The sequence below is a fragment of the Bidens hawaiensis genome, unplaced genomic scaffold (assembly GCF_021521415.1).
Source record: "Bidens hawaiensis isolate Kalapana, Puna unplaced genomic scaffold, B.hawaiensis_p1.1 tig00020344_1, whole genome shotgun sequence".
NCBI lineage: Eukaryota > Viridiplantae > Streptophyta > Magnoliopsida > Asterales > Asteraceae > Bidens > Bidens hawaiensis.
Genome location: NW_027493098.1, coordinates 1 through 20,348, shown reverse-complemented (window position 1 = coordinate 20,348; position 20,348 = coordinate 1). Strand labels below are relative to the sequence as shown.

Below are 20,348 nucleotides of genomic sequence, written 5' to 3'. Positions count from 1 at the left end.
ATGGAGAACATGTACCAATTGATGAATCACGACCAAATTTCGGACGCGGATGCGAATAGAGAAGAGAGGTATCATCATGCGTTTGCTTCTGGTGGTTTGAATATTAATATTCGAACCACTAGTAGTAATAATAATAATAATAACAACAACATTAGTAGAGTGGCTGAAGAACTTGATGAAGAGTTATCAAGAAAGAATCGAGCGAAGATTATTTCGCATCCGATGTACCCTAGGTTGCTTCAAGCCTACATCGCTTGCCAAAAGGTACCACTACTACTACTACTACTTTGTGGTGCGATTTTGCAATTTGGTAAATATTTGGCAGATGATGTTAAAGGACTGTTTTCTAATTTTTATTATCAGGTGGGAGCTCCACCCGATATAGCGAATCTATTCGACGAAATCTTCAGAGACGAAGATTTCGGTCGGAGCTCCAGCCGCGCGTGTTCTTGCTTAGGAGATGATCTGGAGCTTGATGAGTTTATGGTGCGTGAAGCTGTTTTGTATAATTTGTTATTCATGCTTTTGGTGGTGATTGGTGTAATTCTGTGAGTGTTTAGGAAACTTACTGTGACTTGCTGGATAAGTATAGATCGGATCTGGCTAGACCGTTCGATGAAGCAACAATGTTTTTGAACAATATGCAAACTCAACTTACCAATCTATGCAAAGGAGGTGGTGGTTCTGTAACCTACCACACAGGTCTCTATTTTCTCTCTCTATACTATCTGTCCGTACATCTTCATCATCTTCTATATAAAAACTTAATTTATAGTGATGTCATCTTTATTTTTATAATATATTTTATTTTATCGCGATTGCGGTGGTGGTGGCGGAATTGAATTGGCGACCTTAAAACAGCGAGAAGGGGAATTGGGATTTAGAAACCCTAGCTTTGCTGATTTGCATCTTTTCATACCAATTACAAAGTTTAATTATTTTGCAAGGGAGACTAGAACCCTAGAAATCCTAATTTGTTTTGAATTTATATTTTTATGGATACATGCTTGGCAAAATAGTGAAATACAAAGAAATCACTTTATGTTAAAACTAATAAAATATTCATGACTGAATTACCACAAATAGATAGCAAAAGGTTGGATATGTTTTCTGGTATTCTTATGTATGTTAAAGGATTTACTGAATAAAATACTATATGTTAATTGTCGAAGCATGAAATGAATCTGACCTGATCCATGACGATGTTTCCACGGATTTTCGAGATGAACGAACCACGTCTTGATCTTCTTCTCCGGTTGCTTGAGACCTGCAATGGTTTTTCGGGGGTGTGGAGGTGACTGCTAAGAAATCTCAAAGATCTCTTGTTTACAGACACAAAAAAGTGGTGGTGGCTCTTATTGAGCATGACCCCCTAATAAGGAGGTGGAGACCTCCTATATAGAGAGCCTCATGGCCACCATCATGATACCCTAATTGGCCTAGCCCAGTTAGAGTTACCTCCACAAAACCCCCTCAGCCCAATAACATTGTATTAGTCCATATAATAAAATAAGCCAAACATAATAAATTTAGGGTCGTAAAACCGGGTTTAGTACCATACCCCTACAAGCCCCCCAAGTCCAGCGTTGCTCCAGGGCGCGCAAGCGTCAAGATGGAGCGCTGGACTTTATGAGGTGTGTTAGGCTATGAGGCGGTTTTTTCCCTTTTCTTCGGCCTTGTCTTTATTGTCTTTGAGTTTTGGGAGGTTTTCCTCATGATGGTGACATGTTGCGGTCCTTATGATGATGATGGTGCCCTGTCATAAATAAGATATGGCACGCATCATAGTGGTGCGAGGCCTGATAAGAGATGGAGCGCGCATCTCGATAATAATGTAACATAACTTGCGCGCGAGGCAGCTTACGAGTTATGAGAATAATAAAGCCTGCGCGCCAGGCGACTTACGGATCTATGAGAATAATAAAGCTTGCGCGCGAGGCGACTTACGGATCTATAAGAATAATAAAGCCTGCGCGTAAGGCGACTTACGAGCTATAAGAATAATAAAAACTGCCCGCGAGGCGACTTACGAGTTATAAGAATAATAAAGCCTGCGCGCCAGGCGACTTACGGATCTATGAGAATAATAAAGCCTGCGCGCGAGGCGACTTACGGATCTATAAGAATAATAAAGCCTGCGCGTCAGGCGACTTACGAGCTATAAGAATAATAAAAACTGCGCGCGAGGCGACTTACGAGTTATAAGAATAATAAAGCCTGCGCGCCAGGCGACTTACGGATCTATGAGAATAATAAAGCCTGCGCGCGAGGCGACTTACGGATCTATAAGAATAATAAAGCCTGCGCGTAAGGCGACTTACGAGCTATAAGAATAATAAAAACTGCGCGCGAGGCGACTTACGAGTTATAAGAATAATAAAGCCTGCGCGTGAGGCGACTTACGAGCTATAAGAATAATAAGGCTTGCGCGAGTTGCGGCTTACGAGCTATAATAATAATGAAGCTTGCGCGCGAGGCGACTTATTAGCCGTAAGAATAATAAAGCTTGCGCATGAGGCGACTTACGAGCTATAAGAATAATGAAGCTTGCGCGAGTTGCGGCTTACGAGCTATAATAATGAAGCTTGCGCGCGAGGCGACTTATGAGCTGTAAGAATAATAAAGCTTACGCGTGTTGCGGCTTACGAGCTATAATAATAATGAAGCTTGCGCGCGAGGCGACTTATGAGCTGTAAGAATAATAAAGCTTGCGCGTGAGGCGACTTACGAGCTATAAGAATAATGAAGCTTGCGCGAGTTGCGGCTTACGAGCTATAATAATGATGAAGCTTGCGCGAGTTGCGGCTTACGAGCTATAATAATGAAGCTGGCGCGTGGCCATGTGGGATATTATTAGGCTCCCGCCCTAAGATTCAGATGTCTTCTATTGCGATAACGTGGTGGTGGTGTACCACGACAGTCCCCTTATTCATTGCTGCTAAATGAGGTTGTCCTTATCCTGATTTGGGATTAGACTACTCATTTGTTATGTCGTTTGAGCATAGGCTCTGGCTTTGTGCTATGCGCCACGCGCAGATGTTGCATGCGCGTGCGCGTAGACTTTATGTCCCGCGCCACGCGCAGATGTTGCATGCGCGTGCGCGTAGACTATGTCCCGCGCCACGCGCAGATGTTGCATGCGCGTGCGCGTAGACTATTTCCCGCGCCACGCGCAGATGTTGCATGCGCGTGCGCGTAGACTTTGTGTCATGCGCCACGCGCAGATGTTGCATGCGCGTGCGCGTAGACTTTGTGTCATGCGCCATGCGCAGATGTTGCGTGCGCGTGCGCATAGACTGTGATATGTGAGAGCATGTGATGCGTAAGCATATGTGATGCGTGAGCATATGTGGTGCATGAGCATGTGATATGCGACTGCGCTCAAGCATCATGGTGGTGTGCATGTTGAACGGAGCGGAGCCGCGTTCGGTCTTGTATTCAGCGCGAAGCCGTATGGGTTTATGAGGATTCCCAACCTTTAAGTTTGGCGCTTGGCCTGATGGGTTTATGAGGATTCCCAACCTTTAAGTTTGGCGCGTAGCCATATGGGATATTATGAGGATTCCCAACCTTTAAGTATGGCGTGTTGCCATTTGGGATATTATGAGGATTCCCAACCTTTAAGTATGGCGCGTAGCCATATGGGATATTATGAGGATTCCCAACCTTTAAGTTTGGCGCGTAGCCATATGGGATATTACGAGGATTCCCAACCTTTAAGTTTGGCGCGTAGCCATATGGGATATTTTGAGGATTCCCAACCTTTAAGTTTGGCGCGTAGCCATATGGGATATTATGAGGATTCCCAACCTTTAAGTTTGGCGCGTAGCCATATGGGATATTATGAGGATTCCCAACCTTTAAGTTTGGCGCGTAGCCATATGGGATATTATGAGGATTCCCAACCTTTAAGTTTGGCGCGTAGCCATATGGGATATTATGAGGATTCCCAACCTTTAAGTTTGGCGCGTAGCCATATGGGATATTATGAGGATTCCCAACCTTTAATTTTGGCGCGTAGCCATATGGGATATTATGAGGATTCCCAACCTTTAAGTTTGGCGCGAGGCCTGATGCGCGCATGCACGGCGATGGAGTGGTGACTCGCGAGTGCGCGTGCATGGCGGAGGTCTCTTGCGCAAAACCCACATGGTGGTTTCCGCGGTGGTTTCCACGGGCGCTCACGCATGTCGGCGGAATGGTGACCCGCTGGCGAGCATGCGTGGTGGCAGTCTTCTGCGCAAAACCCACATGGTGGAGGTCTTTTGCGCGAAAACCACGTGGTGGTTCCCGCGGCGGCACATGCATTGCTGCGGAGTGAGAATCCGCGGGCGCGCGTACATGGCGGCGGAAGTCTGGTAATTTTTGGATCTGCAATTTAAGAGTTAGATCTGCAATTTTAAACCTAAAATCCAGGTCTGTAATCTAGATCTAGATCTGTAAATCAGATCTAGATAGATCTGAAGCCCGGAGCGGATTTAAAACCTTCACAGATCCGGAGACCTGATCATTCGAATCAGGCAGTTTCTTTTTGCACAGATCTGGAAGCCTCTTTTAGATCTATGGATCTTTTTGAGCTTTAATAGAACAAGCCTTGAAGCCTTTTTCTGTAAACTTCCAGATCTGGGTTTTTCCCGGGAGAGATCTGACAACCGAGAGGGAGATCGAAGGGTAGTTCGTTGCCGTTCCACGGATGGCGCCAATGTCGAAGCATGAAATGAATCTGACCTGATCCATGACGATGTTTCCACGGATTTTCGAGATGAACGAACCACGTCTTGATCTTCTTCTCCAGTTGCTTGAGACCTGCAATGGTTTTTCGGGGGTGTGGAGGTGACTGCTAAGAAATCTCAAAGATCTCTTGTTTACAGACACAAAAAAGTGGTGGTGGCTCTTATTGAGCATGACCCCCTAATAAGGAGGTGGAGACCTCCTTATATAGAGAGCCTCATGGCCACCATCATGATACCCTAATGGCCTAGCCCAGTTAGGGTTACCTCCACAAAACCCCCTCAGCCCAATAACATTGTATTAGTCCATATAATAAAATAAGCCAAACATAATAAATTTAGGGTCGTAAAACCGGGTTTAGTACCATACCCCTACAGATCTGGGTTTTTCCCGGGAGAGATCTGACAACCGAGAGGGAGATCGAAGGATAGTTCGTTGCCGTCCCACGGATGGCGCCAATGTCGAAGCATGAAATGAATCTGACCTGATCCATGACGATGTTTCCACGGATTTTCGAGATGAACGAACCACGTCTTGATCTTCTTCTCCGGTTGCTTGAGACCTGCAATGGTTTTTCGGGGGTGTGGAGGTGACTGCTAAGAAATCTCAAAGATCTCTTGTTTACAGACACAAAAAAGTGGTGGTGGCTCTTATTGAGCATGACCCCCTAATAAGGAGGTGGAGACCTCCTTATATAGAGAGCCTCATGGCCACCATCATGATACCCTAATGGGCCTAGCCCAGTTATGGTTACCTCCACAAAACCCCCTCAGCCCAATAACATTGTATTAGTCCATATAATAAAATAAGCCAAACATAATAAATTTAGGGTCGTAAAACCGGGTTTAGTACCATACCCCTACATTAATAAAGACTGGAGATAAAATTTATGAGGATAACTGTATTAACATATTAACAAAAAAAAAATACTATAAAAACAGGTTAATATAACTCAACTACATTAGTGGATAGCATTCTATATAAATTAACAGTCATAAAGAAATCTGTGAAAAAAAAGAAAAAAACTAATGTACAATCAAGTTATAGTCTATAAAGTATAAACAACAAATATCATATATGGTTTATAAGAAAACATTTACTCCCCACAAAATACTAATGTTTGGACACACACTTTGTAGTTTGTACTGGTACACATAGTTATGCAAGTGTAAGAAAAGGTATGATTGTACAAGTATCAGGAATTTAGTAAGCATCATATATATACATGCACCAATATTTGGAGATAAAACTTCTGTTGGTATCCAAAAAATTCTAAAATATGATGTCAAAATGTTAAGAGTGGAAGTATATCGAAAAGATATATTATTAGATTTGAAAGTTTATTGGATGTCATTTTGAGATGATAAAAACCTGGCCTGTTACCAAAAAAATTGCCACATAGTAAAATTTTTTGTAAAATTTGAATTATTTAGTTAAAAGTAATTACATCTTACTAAACAACCTATCTGTATTATATTTAATTATTCTAATGTCATTAAGAAATATATCTTTACTTTTTTTCCTTTAAAGTGCTCTTCATTTATACTTGAAATTTGTGATTCTGTAATAGTGTAACTTGGTACTGGCATTTGAGCCTATGCCTATGCATGATCAAAGAGTTAACTATTTGTTAGGTTTGATTCCTAAGGTTAAGTACAAATCATCAACTGACAATGAAATTAGTCTTATATATGAAATTTAATTACATAAATACAGTATCTGAGAATTTTATCATGCAAGTTTTGTAGTTTTTGATTAAAAGATATATAAAATAACTGTTGCTTTTATAATCTGTGTTAAGTTCCTGATATTCCTTTAAATTCAATTTCACCACTTTCTCTAAAAAGTTTCAGTTCTAGATGTCCATTTAACCCATTTTAAAACATTAATATTCCATCCTGTCCTGTGCATAACTTGTGGTTAAAAAGATGGAGAAACAAAGGTAAAGTTGATAAAATTGGAAACTTTTCTTGAATATATTTACTATTCAGTCAGTTGTTAAGTTTCAGGAACATTTTTTAGAATACAAGAGTATGAAATAATAAAATTCAACAGATTTAATCTGGACACTCATAAAATCGTGTAACCTAATACAACCCATTTAACTTGTGTAACTAAACAAGTTGACGTGCTAACATGTCAAAGGGTTTGTAATAAGCGGGTTAAATGAGTCGTAAATAGGTTGACTGCTTGACTTGTTTTACTAATGTACTAATCTGACAACCCAAAACTTACATATTTTTATATCGTGCTTCATGCCGTTTCGTCTAGATGAATACAAATTCTTTCCAAAAATTTTATAAGCAAATTGCTTCTATAATATATGATTGTTTATTGGATTACATCGAAACAGAAGGCAAGCGGGCAATAAAAAGTGAGGTTAAATAATTTTGCAACTGGTCCTTCTCTTCTCCACTATATAAAACAAATAATCCATACAACTAATTTGACATTTTGGTTTTCTAAATTTATGATAGAAAAAGATGTTTCACTAGTAGGGTCACATGTTCTTTCACCATTGTAGTGTTCTTATTACTTTGCTTGTTTTTCAGTTGCATGGGAAAGATAGGGCAACAAACTCAGAACCATTTTGTTTTCTCCTCATAGAAATGGCGAAACCTTAGTAAAAATAACAAGTCTAATCATGCTAAGATCTTGTACCCAAAAGCAAAATCTTTTTCTATCAATTGTTTCATGAATCCTCACAAAAATATATAAAATAAAATATAACTACTGTAGATACTTAAGAGTGATGACATGGCTAGTACAAGTGAACAGTGAACTTCAAAAAATCTTTTATTGGTTTGGCCAATATCTGGAGCTTTCCTTTTTCTACTTGCATATCTATCAATAAATGAATAAATGAAGAGAATTCTAGGGACACTGTCTCATTTTACTAAAAAAAACCCTCATCAATACGTCTCATATGCGGCTATATATAGGGGGTGTATAGGGCCCGTATAGCCTCCCATATAGCCATAAACAGGGTGTATAGGGGTGTCTAGGTGTCCTTAGTAGGACCCTAAATAAAACAATTTGCTTCTCCAAAGTTGTGGAAGATATTAAATCGTTGGGTTTTCTTAAGATAAAAAAATCGTTCTTTTTTCAAAAATTTATTGTGGAAAGGGGTGTAATTTTATGTTGTAAGCTTTGTTTTCTTTTGTTCGGTTTCTAGCTTTTTTCTAGTTAGTTTTAATGAAATTTGCCGTTTCAAAAAAAAAGTAGTCTATCCATAAATAAATATTATTATTAGTATCAAGCCATAGTATCTTAACACATGATACATAGTTTTAACCAGGCTTGTAAGCGAACATGAACGGAGCGTGTTTGTGTTAGTTTGTTTAATATTTACAGAATAAACGATTGAGGATGAGCATTTAAAGGTTGTCTTGTTTGTGTTCATATATGTCAGTTCGTTAACAATATAAACGAATGAGTGTAACTGAACATGGATGAGAGAACATAACTGTGCTAAAACAAGTTAAAAGTTATGTGAATAACAATGTGTGGATCTGAAAAGTTATTAAAACTTACTAAGTTATAATGGTCAATTTTTTAAATAAAATATGTTAACAAATGTAACTTTAAGTGAACAAATGTTCATGACCATAAAGGAACGCGACAAGCGTTCATATTCGTCCATTTAACTAGTAAAACAAAACATTCTATAAATTGTTCATTGAACTTTTGGTTCGTTTACAAACGTAGTTTAACTATTAATTAGTAGTATTATATATATATATATATATATATATATATATATATATATATATATTTGAAGCTATACCTTAACTTTAATATCAATTTCTAGACACAAGTTAGAGTTATTGTATTATTGTCTCGTCTCGGAGGACAAATGAATATTTAAGAGTAGATTTAGAGTGATTCTGAATTTGCAATTCAACGGAAAATAACAAACAATAATCTTACCTCTACAATAATAATAGATTACTTAGAGCATTCTCATCCAACCCCTCATATTATGTGAGGGGTGTTTTTATAATTTAGAGAGTGATTCAGGGTGTTGTGAGTGAAAAGTTTTTATATTTTAGAAAAAGTAGCGATTTTTCTGTATATTTGAAAAGTTGCTGTTCATCCCATGTAATTTTTTATTACATTTTGAAAGTGGTTGTGAGTGAAGGAAAGAGAAAAAGTATAAAAAATATTATTTAATTGAAATGAAGAGAGAAAATAAAATGAGTTTTAGTGTAATTTTTGGTTTGAAGATAGAAAGTGTGATAAGAATGCTCTTAGAAGTTGATAATCATCTTCACATCTAGTATTATATCTTCTGCATCAAAGAAATACACAAAAACACTTAGCACAAAAGATAATCCAATTCCAAATAAGAAAAAGATAGCTTTATAAGATATAATATAATAAAGAAAATCGGGTAAGAGGGAGAGGACATGAGTCACTATTTGAGTCTGGCAAAAGCTATAGGAATAGTTTTTATTATGAACTCTAGCCAGGAGGAGTAAGTGAATATGAAACTTTTTTTCAAAACATGAAAAAGTGTTTTGTCAGTGTTCCCTTAATTACTTATAAAACCCTACCTTTTTCATGTCCTTCATATGAGGGTTTAAGTCATTATTTAAATATAAGGTAGCAGAAACAGACCAACGAGGTAGCTAGTCAAAGGTGCGTGCTTTGCGGGTTATCTTTCTTACTTTAAATTATATTGGAAGTTCGTACAGATTAAAAGAAGAAGACTCTCTGGGCTGTGCTTGCGATTCGACACAACGAACCTTGTATTATCATATCATTTTTTTGCTTTCATTTCTTTTTCCTGTCAGTTTTATTTTACGTGTGGCCCCATCCACCATTCAACCTTTGGTGTTTTCACATCCTTCATATTAATCATTCAACCCTATTATATTGTACGACATCCTGGATTTTTATCTTTTCTAGTCTTACGTGTATTTATATTGTATTTTAATTTATTTTTCACGTGTAAATGTATTTTAGCTAGGGTGAGATCTGGTACAAAAAAACTCCGCGTCATCGTCACGTAGGAAACGAGGCTTCGTAGCCCTTCTCTATAACGTCTCGTTGTGGTTTAAAGCCCCTTTACCGTCCCATTAGATACATACGTACGTACGTATGTGTGTGTGAGAAAGTGCATGAGGCGAGAAAGTGAGGTTGCCCCCTTGAGCCCCCCCCCCCCCGGCGGTGTTCAAGCCCGAAGGCGCCCAAACCAAGCCCCTTGGATGCCAATAGCGACCCGTCTTATGGGGTAGGGTCATACTCAAGTACCCTCACCACGGTTTGAGTTTACCGTGCAGCTAAACCACCCCTACCAAATTGGTAGGGGTTGAAAGATGGATGATCAGTAAGGGTGTGTGTAGTGGGGCGAAATTGGCCCCTTTATCGCCCCAATGTTGCCATGAACGCTGACCCTTGGGCGATTTGGGAGAGGGGGGGGGGGACATGCATTTGTCGCTAGCTTGTGTTTGCAAAATAATATAATTATGAGTTCAAAACCATACTCTGATAATAATTACTCTAATGCTTATTACATTTCCCATATTAAAAGTTGATTGGATTTATTCCTTAAGACTACTATACACATTTATGAGGACACGTTTTTTGGATACCAATTTTATGTTGAGAACTGCGATAATCATATAAACATTTGTGCCTAGTACATTGACGATTTAATGAGACAATCATTAGTAGGCGATTATATAGTTGTCTTTTGTGTCGCAGCAAAAAGTACAACTCTAATATGTGGTTCTCGCAGTTCTCGACACGCATGTATCTATATTATATATAATACATGAGACAATGGTAAATTAACACACTTGATTTTAAGAGTTTTACAAATGTTAACGCATAAAGTACATGTGTAAAAAGAGATAAACTTGTCTTTTGAACACAATTCACCTAATTTACAAGTTTTCCCCCTCATTTTTAACCATATTATGTTTTTTATTTTAATCTTAAACTAACTTCCCACAACGATTTTTAAACGATCATAATTTCTTCGTACGCAAATATTTTTGTAAAAAAAGCGCACCATAAAGTCAAGTATTTTATTCTCTTTAATTTGAGTATGATATTGTTATAGTTTTTTCAATTTTTAAAAAATTAATAAGTTACGTAGGGGTGCTCGATGTCGGTTTTTGATGGTTTGTAAGTTAAACTTGTGAGCGCAACCATTAGTATCGATTTTTCGTCGTCCAAACCAAAATTGAATCATTAAAAATTGAAACCGAATCGTTACCAACTCTCTTATATATAACAAAATAGGAAAAATGATAATTTTAGCAACATAAATAGTAAAGATTAATGGAACACCTAGGATGCGAAATTATAACAAAAACGAAGATTATAAAAAATCATACTAGAATTAGGTTAATTTCAAGTTGTAATATTTATGTTTACTTGTATTAAAAAAGGCTTTGTTCATTTATATCTTAACTATATCTAATATACATAACAAAACTTGTCAAACACTAAATAATAAAAGAGATTAAAACACATACAACATTTAAGTTTGGTCTGATTTCATATGGCCGGTTTTCAGCATAATCCGTGAACCAAACCTTTAGCTACGGTTTGAAAATTTTGAAACCAATCAACCGAGTGAAAGTAAAAAAAAAAAACCCGACCGTGAAACCAAACTGACCGGTTTAAAAGGTTTAAACGCTTTAAAACGAACCATGAACACTCTTAATTTTTATGTGATTCGCAGGGTTTGCATTCGGACACCCACCTAGTATTATTATATGTATGTATCTATAATTTCGTTTATGCTAATATACTTTTGTTGTATTTCTCATAATTCGGATTATTTCGATAAACTGAAATCTAATCGGCTTTTTGAATCCTAATTCAAATCCAAATCCAAATCCAATAATAAAATTCGAACAACCCTACTTGCTAGGTGAAAGGTCCAACGGTCACATCTCAAGCATATAAACAAGTTTTAAGGTAATTAGTTGTTAAAATCTAATTGGTTAAACAAGTTAGCGACGCAACTTTTGGTATTCTACCCCAAACACCAAGCCATTTTCGGTTCAGGACTGGCCAAACCTTTGTTTATTGTTAAGACCCAAACACGATTTCGAATTTAAAACCAAAATCATAGCATTTACGAAAATAGATCCACTTGACGTCTTTAATTTGATTAGGTTGTACTTTCGTGTAAGTATTGATAAATGATGATAGTATTTTATAACTAGGTTTATCAAAAACTATCAAGTAAAATGGTTAGTAAAATTGGTTATTTTATATTGTTTCTGCATTATAGTACAAGTATTATTATGCATGCATACGTATGCTGCATGTGTATTTATTGTTATTGCTAGTAGAAAGTGTTGACATAAACTGGTTTTCATTTCTGAATTACAAGCTAATTTGATAAAAAAGACCAATAATTGTTCTTAACCATTGTAAACTTTATTACATACCGTTTTAAGTGACAGCTTTTTTTCTAAGGAGAAGTAATAAGTTTTAACCATTAGGCAACGTTGTTCAACGACGCATAAACGAATAATGTTTAGATAGCAAGTACACTTTTTATGAAACCATAAGGTCATAAAAGGTCAAAATCTAGTGTCCAATATTCTTCTGTGTCAAATAGTCCATAGGGTTTTGTGATTTACCCAATCTTTTCTACCTTTAGGTAAAATCCTAGACCTCTTTCGACTTTAGTGAGACTAAAATTTCAGTGATACTTTGTTCACATTTTTGTTAAAATTAATACCTAAAATTTGTAACATTTCATGTTACTAACCTTTTGCTCATTATCATTATATAATATTGGGATGCTGTTTGAAAATATTATGAATTCTATCTAAAATGCCATGTCATTTATTAGCTTTAAAACTTACATGTAAAACAACTTAAAAAAATATATTAGCATTTACTATAACCATTATAACATGTTATAACTTGAAGTACATGATTTCCAATTTTCTTTATCAAAATATCTTAATTCTCTGATCTCAACCTTCCTTCGCCACCCATGAAAAAGTCCTCGCTCCTTTAAAGCAACAGTTTCGAGCGGTTGAAGATGTTCTAATTAAAGAACCTGTTTAACTAAACGCTTCGTGATTGTGTCAGCTTGGTTGGTTAGCAGATTGACTGATATATTTTTTGTAACTCGTGTAAAATTTGCATTTTTGGTTGTAAAATTGTAAATTTTAAACACGTAAAAAAAGAGGGCTAAATGAGTTGTGTTTGTGTGACCAGCAAATTTTTATGTCGTGCGCATATTCACATATTTGACACGATTTTTTGTATTGCATTCGAGTTTGTGTCATATTTTTCATTTATCCTAGCCTTGGAACAATCATGTTTCTCATTTAGTTTCCTAATAATGCTTTTCATTTGAAGATAACTACCAGTATATATATGATTTTGTGAAAATTAGCAGATGAAAGTGTGGAAGAAGATTTAAGCAGTAGGGAGTTAGAGTCAGAAGTGATGAAATCGAGCTGGGCAACAAATGAAGATAGAGCTCTCAAGGATAAGCTTCTAAGAAAATACAGTAAATACATCAGTTCTCTCAAGCATGAATTCTCAAACAAAAAGAAGAAAGGAAAACTACCAAAAGAAGCAAGACATGCTCTTCTTGACTGGTGGAACAGTCACTATAGATGGCCTTATCCAACTGTAAGTATATATATAAACCAAATACAAGATCTTGTAGATTAACCCTCTATTATAATTTGACCTAGAGGTGTTCTTCCGGTTGAAAATTCGGGTTCTGGGTTTTTCAGGTCGGGTTTCTTGGATTTGAATTTTTATTCATACAAGAAACCCGATCTGAAATATGTCACGGTTCTGGTATTTGACCTAGAAAATTAGAAAAATTAAAACAGAAAATCTAATATTGTATTAAAAAATCAAATAAAATAAGTGGAATGCATAGGTTACCGGTTTCCATACAGATCGATTGGTGGAATACGGCCAGACTCTTTAATTAGAACATATTTTTAGGTTTTGAAACGTAAATAATATTTGGGTTGACACGAAACCCCAAAATTAGAACCAAAAACCAACCTGAATTACTAGGACTTAGGTTTTCTCGGGTCAAGTTTTGGACTTTGGTTAAAAGTGACACACCTAATTTGACCTTTAAATTGTCACGTTGAAACCTTGTGCAGGAAGCAGACAAGATTGCACTAGCGGAATCAACGGGGTTGGATCAAAAACAGATAAATAATTGGTTCATAAATCAAAGGAAACGTCACTGGAAACCATCAGAGAATATGCAGTTTGCGGTGATGGATAGTTTGGGCGGGTCGTTTCTTGTCAACAATTAATAGAGGTGGACTCAATCTCTCTTGAGTTAATCATGTCGTGTCATGTATAATTAATATAATATCATCAATAATCGTATAACATTAAATGACTTTTAGGTTACTTCCATTAAGTAATTAATGCCCTCAAACGTAAATCTTAATTGCATTTGAGTTAATTCTAACTTAAAATAGACATATTTCATATTGCGTTGATTATATTATCTACTTACGTTCTTACTTCAAGTTGTGACTATATTATCTACATAAGTTAACATCTTCTAAGCTCAACTATAGACTTTTAGACTAACGTTAACACCAATAATGCCTTTTAAGGGAAAAACCCACTAAAATCCATCTTTCGGGTCCAATCACAATATCTCATTCCCTTTTAGCTCCGTTTTATGAATCTTATCATCACCGTAACCTACACACCCAATCTTATCCGACGCTGATTTGACGTTACATTTGACGTAGAAAAACCTCAATTAGTTCAACAAACGATCAATTTTCAACCTTGAAATGAACTATACTACACACTACAAAACACCAATTACAAAACATACCTTCGATTTCTTGCACACCACTTCAATTAATCGCTCAGCACTCCAGCCGCAATTACGCCCTAAAAACACAATTCGTATCAATGTTGGTGATTCGATTGGTTCTTATAGTATGCCAAACTGAATCACTCTTCCAAAATCATCACGATTCTGTGTATCACATACCTTACTCTAGGAGGATTTCGCGGGACGAGTTTCGAGGAGCCGTTCACGAGTATAACCAGCGATTATATTAAGAACCCCTTGTTTTAAGCTTCAACTAAAAGACACCCCTGCCCTTTTCCTCCAGAAACAAAGTGTTACAACATCAACTTATTTACAAAACTGCCATTGTGTATCGTGACCATTGATTTTCATAATTAACGGTCCTGATGTACTTCTCGCTATAACTTCACTTCTCGCATGATCCATCCCCTATATATATATATATATATATATATATAGGTTAATCAAATTGTTGAAGTGGGTGTGAATTCCAGATCCGAGACGAGAGCTTCGTTGCACGCGTTTAGCTTCAACTGGGAAAATGCTTCTAGAATATTATTGTTTTTGCTATAAATAGGACTTCGTTGTCATATTTATGTGTGTTTTCCATGGTGTAATCAACCACCCAAGGGGAGCTCACCTTGGGTGGGATCGGTTCATTTATTATATCTCATGTTTTATTACCGATTATGGAGTCGTTCACTATCCATATTATCTCTGTTACACATTAGCCTACAGCGGAACATGCGGGGGCACGACATAATTGTATTATAGCTCAAAGACACTAAAGTAAATTACATGTGTCAATATCTAAATTATTTATTTCATAAAGCATTTAAGTACACAAGAACAAAATATTGTCTTAACGAAAATACATCATAATTAAATAATTAAAAATAAAATCCATCTTTATTCGCCATGCAACCTAAGGTATCATCTAAGCTTCAACACTTGATTCATCTAATAAAGCTACCTGCGTCATGCGTGAAAATAGATAGGCTTGTCAATATACAGTTGAGCAAGTAATCACAATTTTTGTATATAATAGTATAGAAAATGACAATTCCTTGCGATAAACATGAATTACCACAACTAGCATAACAATAATAAATAAAAGGCCATTTCCCTCATCCCAACACGTCGAGTTCTTCCAGCGGCGTATGATCATAATAATGAGGATGAGATACCAACGACCATAACTCAAAATAAACACATAGTTACAATTCACACGTATCAACTAATCGAGCAATTTCATATTTATGCAAATAGTGGAATTGTAGTGAAAATGATACCTTATCTAACTTGTGAATGCATAACGCACCCAAAATGTAAAACAGTAAAAAAGGGGATGTGAATTACTTACCTTAACGAGTGGAATGAGTGATGAGGTGATGATAAAAGTTGAGATGACGACGATTGCTCTCCTCGAGATACGTCAACAAAAACGCCCTAATTGTTAACGATAGTATTAATTAATAAACAAAGAATTAACAAGACATATAAAGGATTTGAGATTTGATGGGATATTATTAGTTTGATTATCATAATTATTATGGTTTATATACGATATATTTATTACTTATTATTATTATTACTATTAATATTATTATTTGGTATTTATGTTTGGTAATGAAATAAGTAATCCCTTATATAATATCTATCTAAATGTATATTTTGATGTGAAAGCATTTCATAAACATTATGTAATATTTATCTTTATATACGCATTTATAAATAAAAGAACATTATAAATAAATAATCAAAATTAATTATATAACATATATCTATCTATCTAACTGTTGATTATCTCTGATTTGTTCAATGTATTAATTCATCTAATTACTCCTAAAATATTCTCCACATTAATTCTTGTAGAAGGTTACAAATTTGAATTATCTATTACCTACATATAAAAAATGTATATGTAGGTGAATTGTATTAAATTGATCAACTACACAACTAACATAATAATCTACACATAGCTCATATTCAATTATACAAATTGTTAGTTATTTTTATTTTTATCAAAATATAACTCGTATTTACTAGCACAACTTATTTTCTCCTACACCAATTTTGTTTCTTTTATCTTTCACCAACACATAACTAATATTTGCCTACACATATAACGTATTCACCTACACAGCTTGCTGGTTTATTTTATTTTTATCTATATATAAATAATATTCATCTACACATAACTCGTATTTACATACACATAAAAGATAGATTATAATTAAAATTATAAAAAATTATGATGTGTTCCTACATTGCGAATATTTTACAAGTTTAGGTTAATACTATTAATTGTATGTGATATCATGAACAAGGTTTGTTTGTGTAGGTTAATATTCTGGTATGTGTAGGTAAATACAAATTGGTAGGCTATAACATGAAGTAAATTTGTATATGTAGGTTATTATTGTGATTTTTGTAGGTTAATATGAACTAGTTATGTGCATGTATATAAATATTGAGATCTGTGTAGGTGATAACATGAACTAGTTTTTGTATGTGTAGGTTAATATTATGATTTGTGTAGGTATTTGTTTTTGTGATGATTAATATATTTATATTTTTTATAGTATGAGTATGATGGTTTTGTTTTATGAATTGTTTAAAGATTAAAATCAAATTAAAAAATAAAAACAAATGTATAATCATTTGTAACTTAACATTAATTAGTATTAATTACCAAAAGAAACTTCTAAACTTTTTACTAATATACTTCTACAATTAAATAATTCAAAATTAAAAATAAAACTTATGATTGGCCTTCTCGCACTAAAAACACTTATGAAATGAACCCAATCATATATATATATATATATGTATATAAGATTAATATCATTAAAGAATTCTTAAATTATTAAAGAACTCTAAGAAACTTATAATAACTAACGTTTTTTTATAAAAATTTTTGTATGATACTATTATTTGAGTGCAGTTTTATTACTTTTTATATCAATATATATGATTACAATTATACAAATTAGTTTTTAAACATATCTAATGTTCTTTTACACATATGAAAGTTTGTTATTACATAAATTTTACATATATGTAAACTTGTAATTTATATATGTAAATCAAAAATTTATATATCATATATATATATAGATGAATAGGATAAATATTAATTTTCTGAGGAAATGTTGTATCTATTATTGGAAAAAGTTAGAAGAAACATTATTATTTGAACGTTAATTGGTAAAAAATTGATATCATATTTATTATAAGAATACTTGTATATACATATATACATAAACATATATATACATGTTTATTTATAATTAGTATAAAACGTAGGTTTGAGGACAAGAGAAACAACATTCCGAGGTTGCGCTTTATCGAAATAAGGTTATTTTAATATTATATTATAAATAAAATGATTAAAATAAAAGAAATAAAAAAAATCAAAAACCGGGCCTGGGGGTTCGAATTCGCGCCCAGGCCTGTTCAAGGTCTTAACCATCCATGCACCTGCCATCAGTGTATGTGTCTAACTCGTTATTCATACCAAACACAATTAGATATATATTGAATTAACCGTTCATATCCAACCCATAAACCCTAAATTTTCAATTAGTTTAATTGTTCCATGTTTGATTGAATTGATTTAGTGTTTTGTTAATCAGTTAAAACGAGCTATTAGCATATTTCAATTACCTGGGTTGATAGCGAATTGAGGTTAAACGGCCACTTAGCGTTACGGTTGCAACTTGATATCAAAACAGGTTCTTGAGGGCTTTGTAAATTGCAATTAGGTTAGGGTTTAGTGTCGAGATGTGAGAGGATTGAGTGTGCAAGTTTAATTGAAATATGGCCGAGTTTATATAGTGTTTTGGGGATGATTTTGCTTGAATAAATCAGCTGTCAATTAGTTGTTGTTTACTATAATTTGTGTGTCGGTTGAGCGTGTTTTAGGTTGGCAATTGATTTGGCATGATCAATTTCGTCGGTTAATCCGTGAATTAACGAGCAAGCAAGGGTTTGAGTGTGTGTGTCGCAGCTGACGAAGGGAAGAAAGAAAGAATTTTTGATATTTAAATTTTGCAATAAAGTCCTTAAGCTTTGGTTGAGGGTGCAAAGAAGGATAAAAGTTTAGTTAGGGGCTAAACTTTAAAAATCAGAATTTTCATTTTTGACCCTCTAATTTTCAGAATTATCATTTTTAGCCTAAACTTAGATGGGGTATTTTCGTGGTGTTACAGAAAGTATAAGCATTAGTTGACTAAAAAGCTTCAATACAATTGTATATGAAACACCAAAATTAAATTTTTTTATCTTGAGATAAAGAAACAATTTGAAGTGAGTGATACACCAATTAGTTGAGGCATCACATCAAACAGGTAGAAGGCATGGCGCAAAACAATCTTAAATTGCTAAGGCTGAGGGGTGTGGGGGGGGCGCGAGAGGAGGCGCGAGTGGGGGCGCCAGCCAATAATATTGTGACGTGTGGCAGAGAGAGAAACTTGATAAGATGGGTGTTGGTAGTGGTGCTCGCGCCCCGGGACATGGTGTGGAGGGGCGCGAGAGGGGGCTGCGAGCGGTTTTTTTTTTTATTTTTTTATAAATGTATTAAAAAAACGAATTATTATAAAAACTCGTAAATCATCAATGTGTCTTCTTTCTTCTCAAATCAATTCAACCCAATGGCTCTCACATCTAAACTCCACCCATCTCCATATCCAGTTACCCATTTCAAAAACCCCAAATTCCATCAATTTCACATCATCTTCACACTCTCCCTTCACCGAGAAACACTCAATCGAACGCTACCAACGCGACAACTGGGTCTTCAAAAACGAATCCGGTCAAAACCCATTACCCAATGAATCCAATTTCTTTTCTTTTTTTAATAAACAAAAAAATTCGGCTGCCGGAATTTTTTACAGGCTGCCGGAATTTTTTTCAGGCTGCCGGAATTTTTTACAGGCTGCCGGAATTTTTTTTTTTTAATAAACAAAGAGCCCAACGGCTCTATTTACGCATTCCCATGCCGTTCACGAGCGCTACACCCCTGGCGCCTGCCTCTTTTTCCGCGCTCGCGCCCCTCTCGCGCCTCGGTGGTGTGGTGCTCGCGCCCCGGGGCGCGAGCGGCTGTCCTCTTGCGCCCTTTCTCACGCTCCACACCCCTCAGCCTAACAATTTCAGAAACAGGTGAAGTACATATTACACCATGTGACTAAATAAAGAATTTTCAAAATTGACCTTAACCCTTGAGTTAGAAAAGCAAAAAAATGGTAATTTTGACTACAGAAACAAGGAGTTGGTATCAAAACAAGAAGCAATTCAAAATTGAATAGTTAAAGTAGAAGATCGAGCAACTGGTATTCATCGTTTGATTTGTTCGAAGGGTCTCTTCCAGAGCTTCACGATTTGCGCATAACATTAACCAAACATACATATGTAAACATAAAATTGTAATTACAGAGAAACGTATCCGGGAGTATGAATCACACCTTGATCGGCCACCGATTATGCGTTTGAGAGCAACAAATCTATTTAGGGTTATTTGTTTAAGAGTGAAGGTGAAGGAAGATGGTGAGGCAATTGAATAGCAGGGGAGATTGTGAGTCCTGTGTTAGTGGAAATTTTCACAAAAGGATAAGCTGTAACGGAATGATTGAATGTATAAGTTTGTCAGACGATAACAATATAATTTTTAGCGGCATCTTATTGTGGGCAAAAAGACCATTTTGTCCATATAATATGTATTATAAGTAATATAGATTTACTCGCATTCATGAGACACACGGCAGCTCAGCAACCGATGTTCTTCATTGTGCTGGTTCGATAGTGCATCGGATGTTGT

The 20,348-nt window shown here is 35.5% G+C and overlaps 1 protein-coding gene across 1 annotated transcript; it reads left to right on the top strand.

Moving 5' to 3' along the window:
• LOC143560508 (homeobox protein knotted-1-like 6) lies at positions 1-14,018 on the top strand. The gene is made up of 5 exons (XM_077048798.1): positions 1-264; positions 364-486; positions 561-702; positions 13,115-13,353; positions 13,848-14,018. The coding sequence occupies exons 1-5, from the start codon at positions 1-3 to the stop codon at positions 14,004-14,006; spliced, it is 927 nt and encodes a 308-aa protein (XP_076904913.1). The 3' UTR covers positions 14,007-14,018.
• The last annotated feature ends 6,330 nt before the right edge of the window (positions 14,019-20,348 follow it).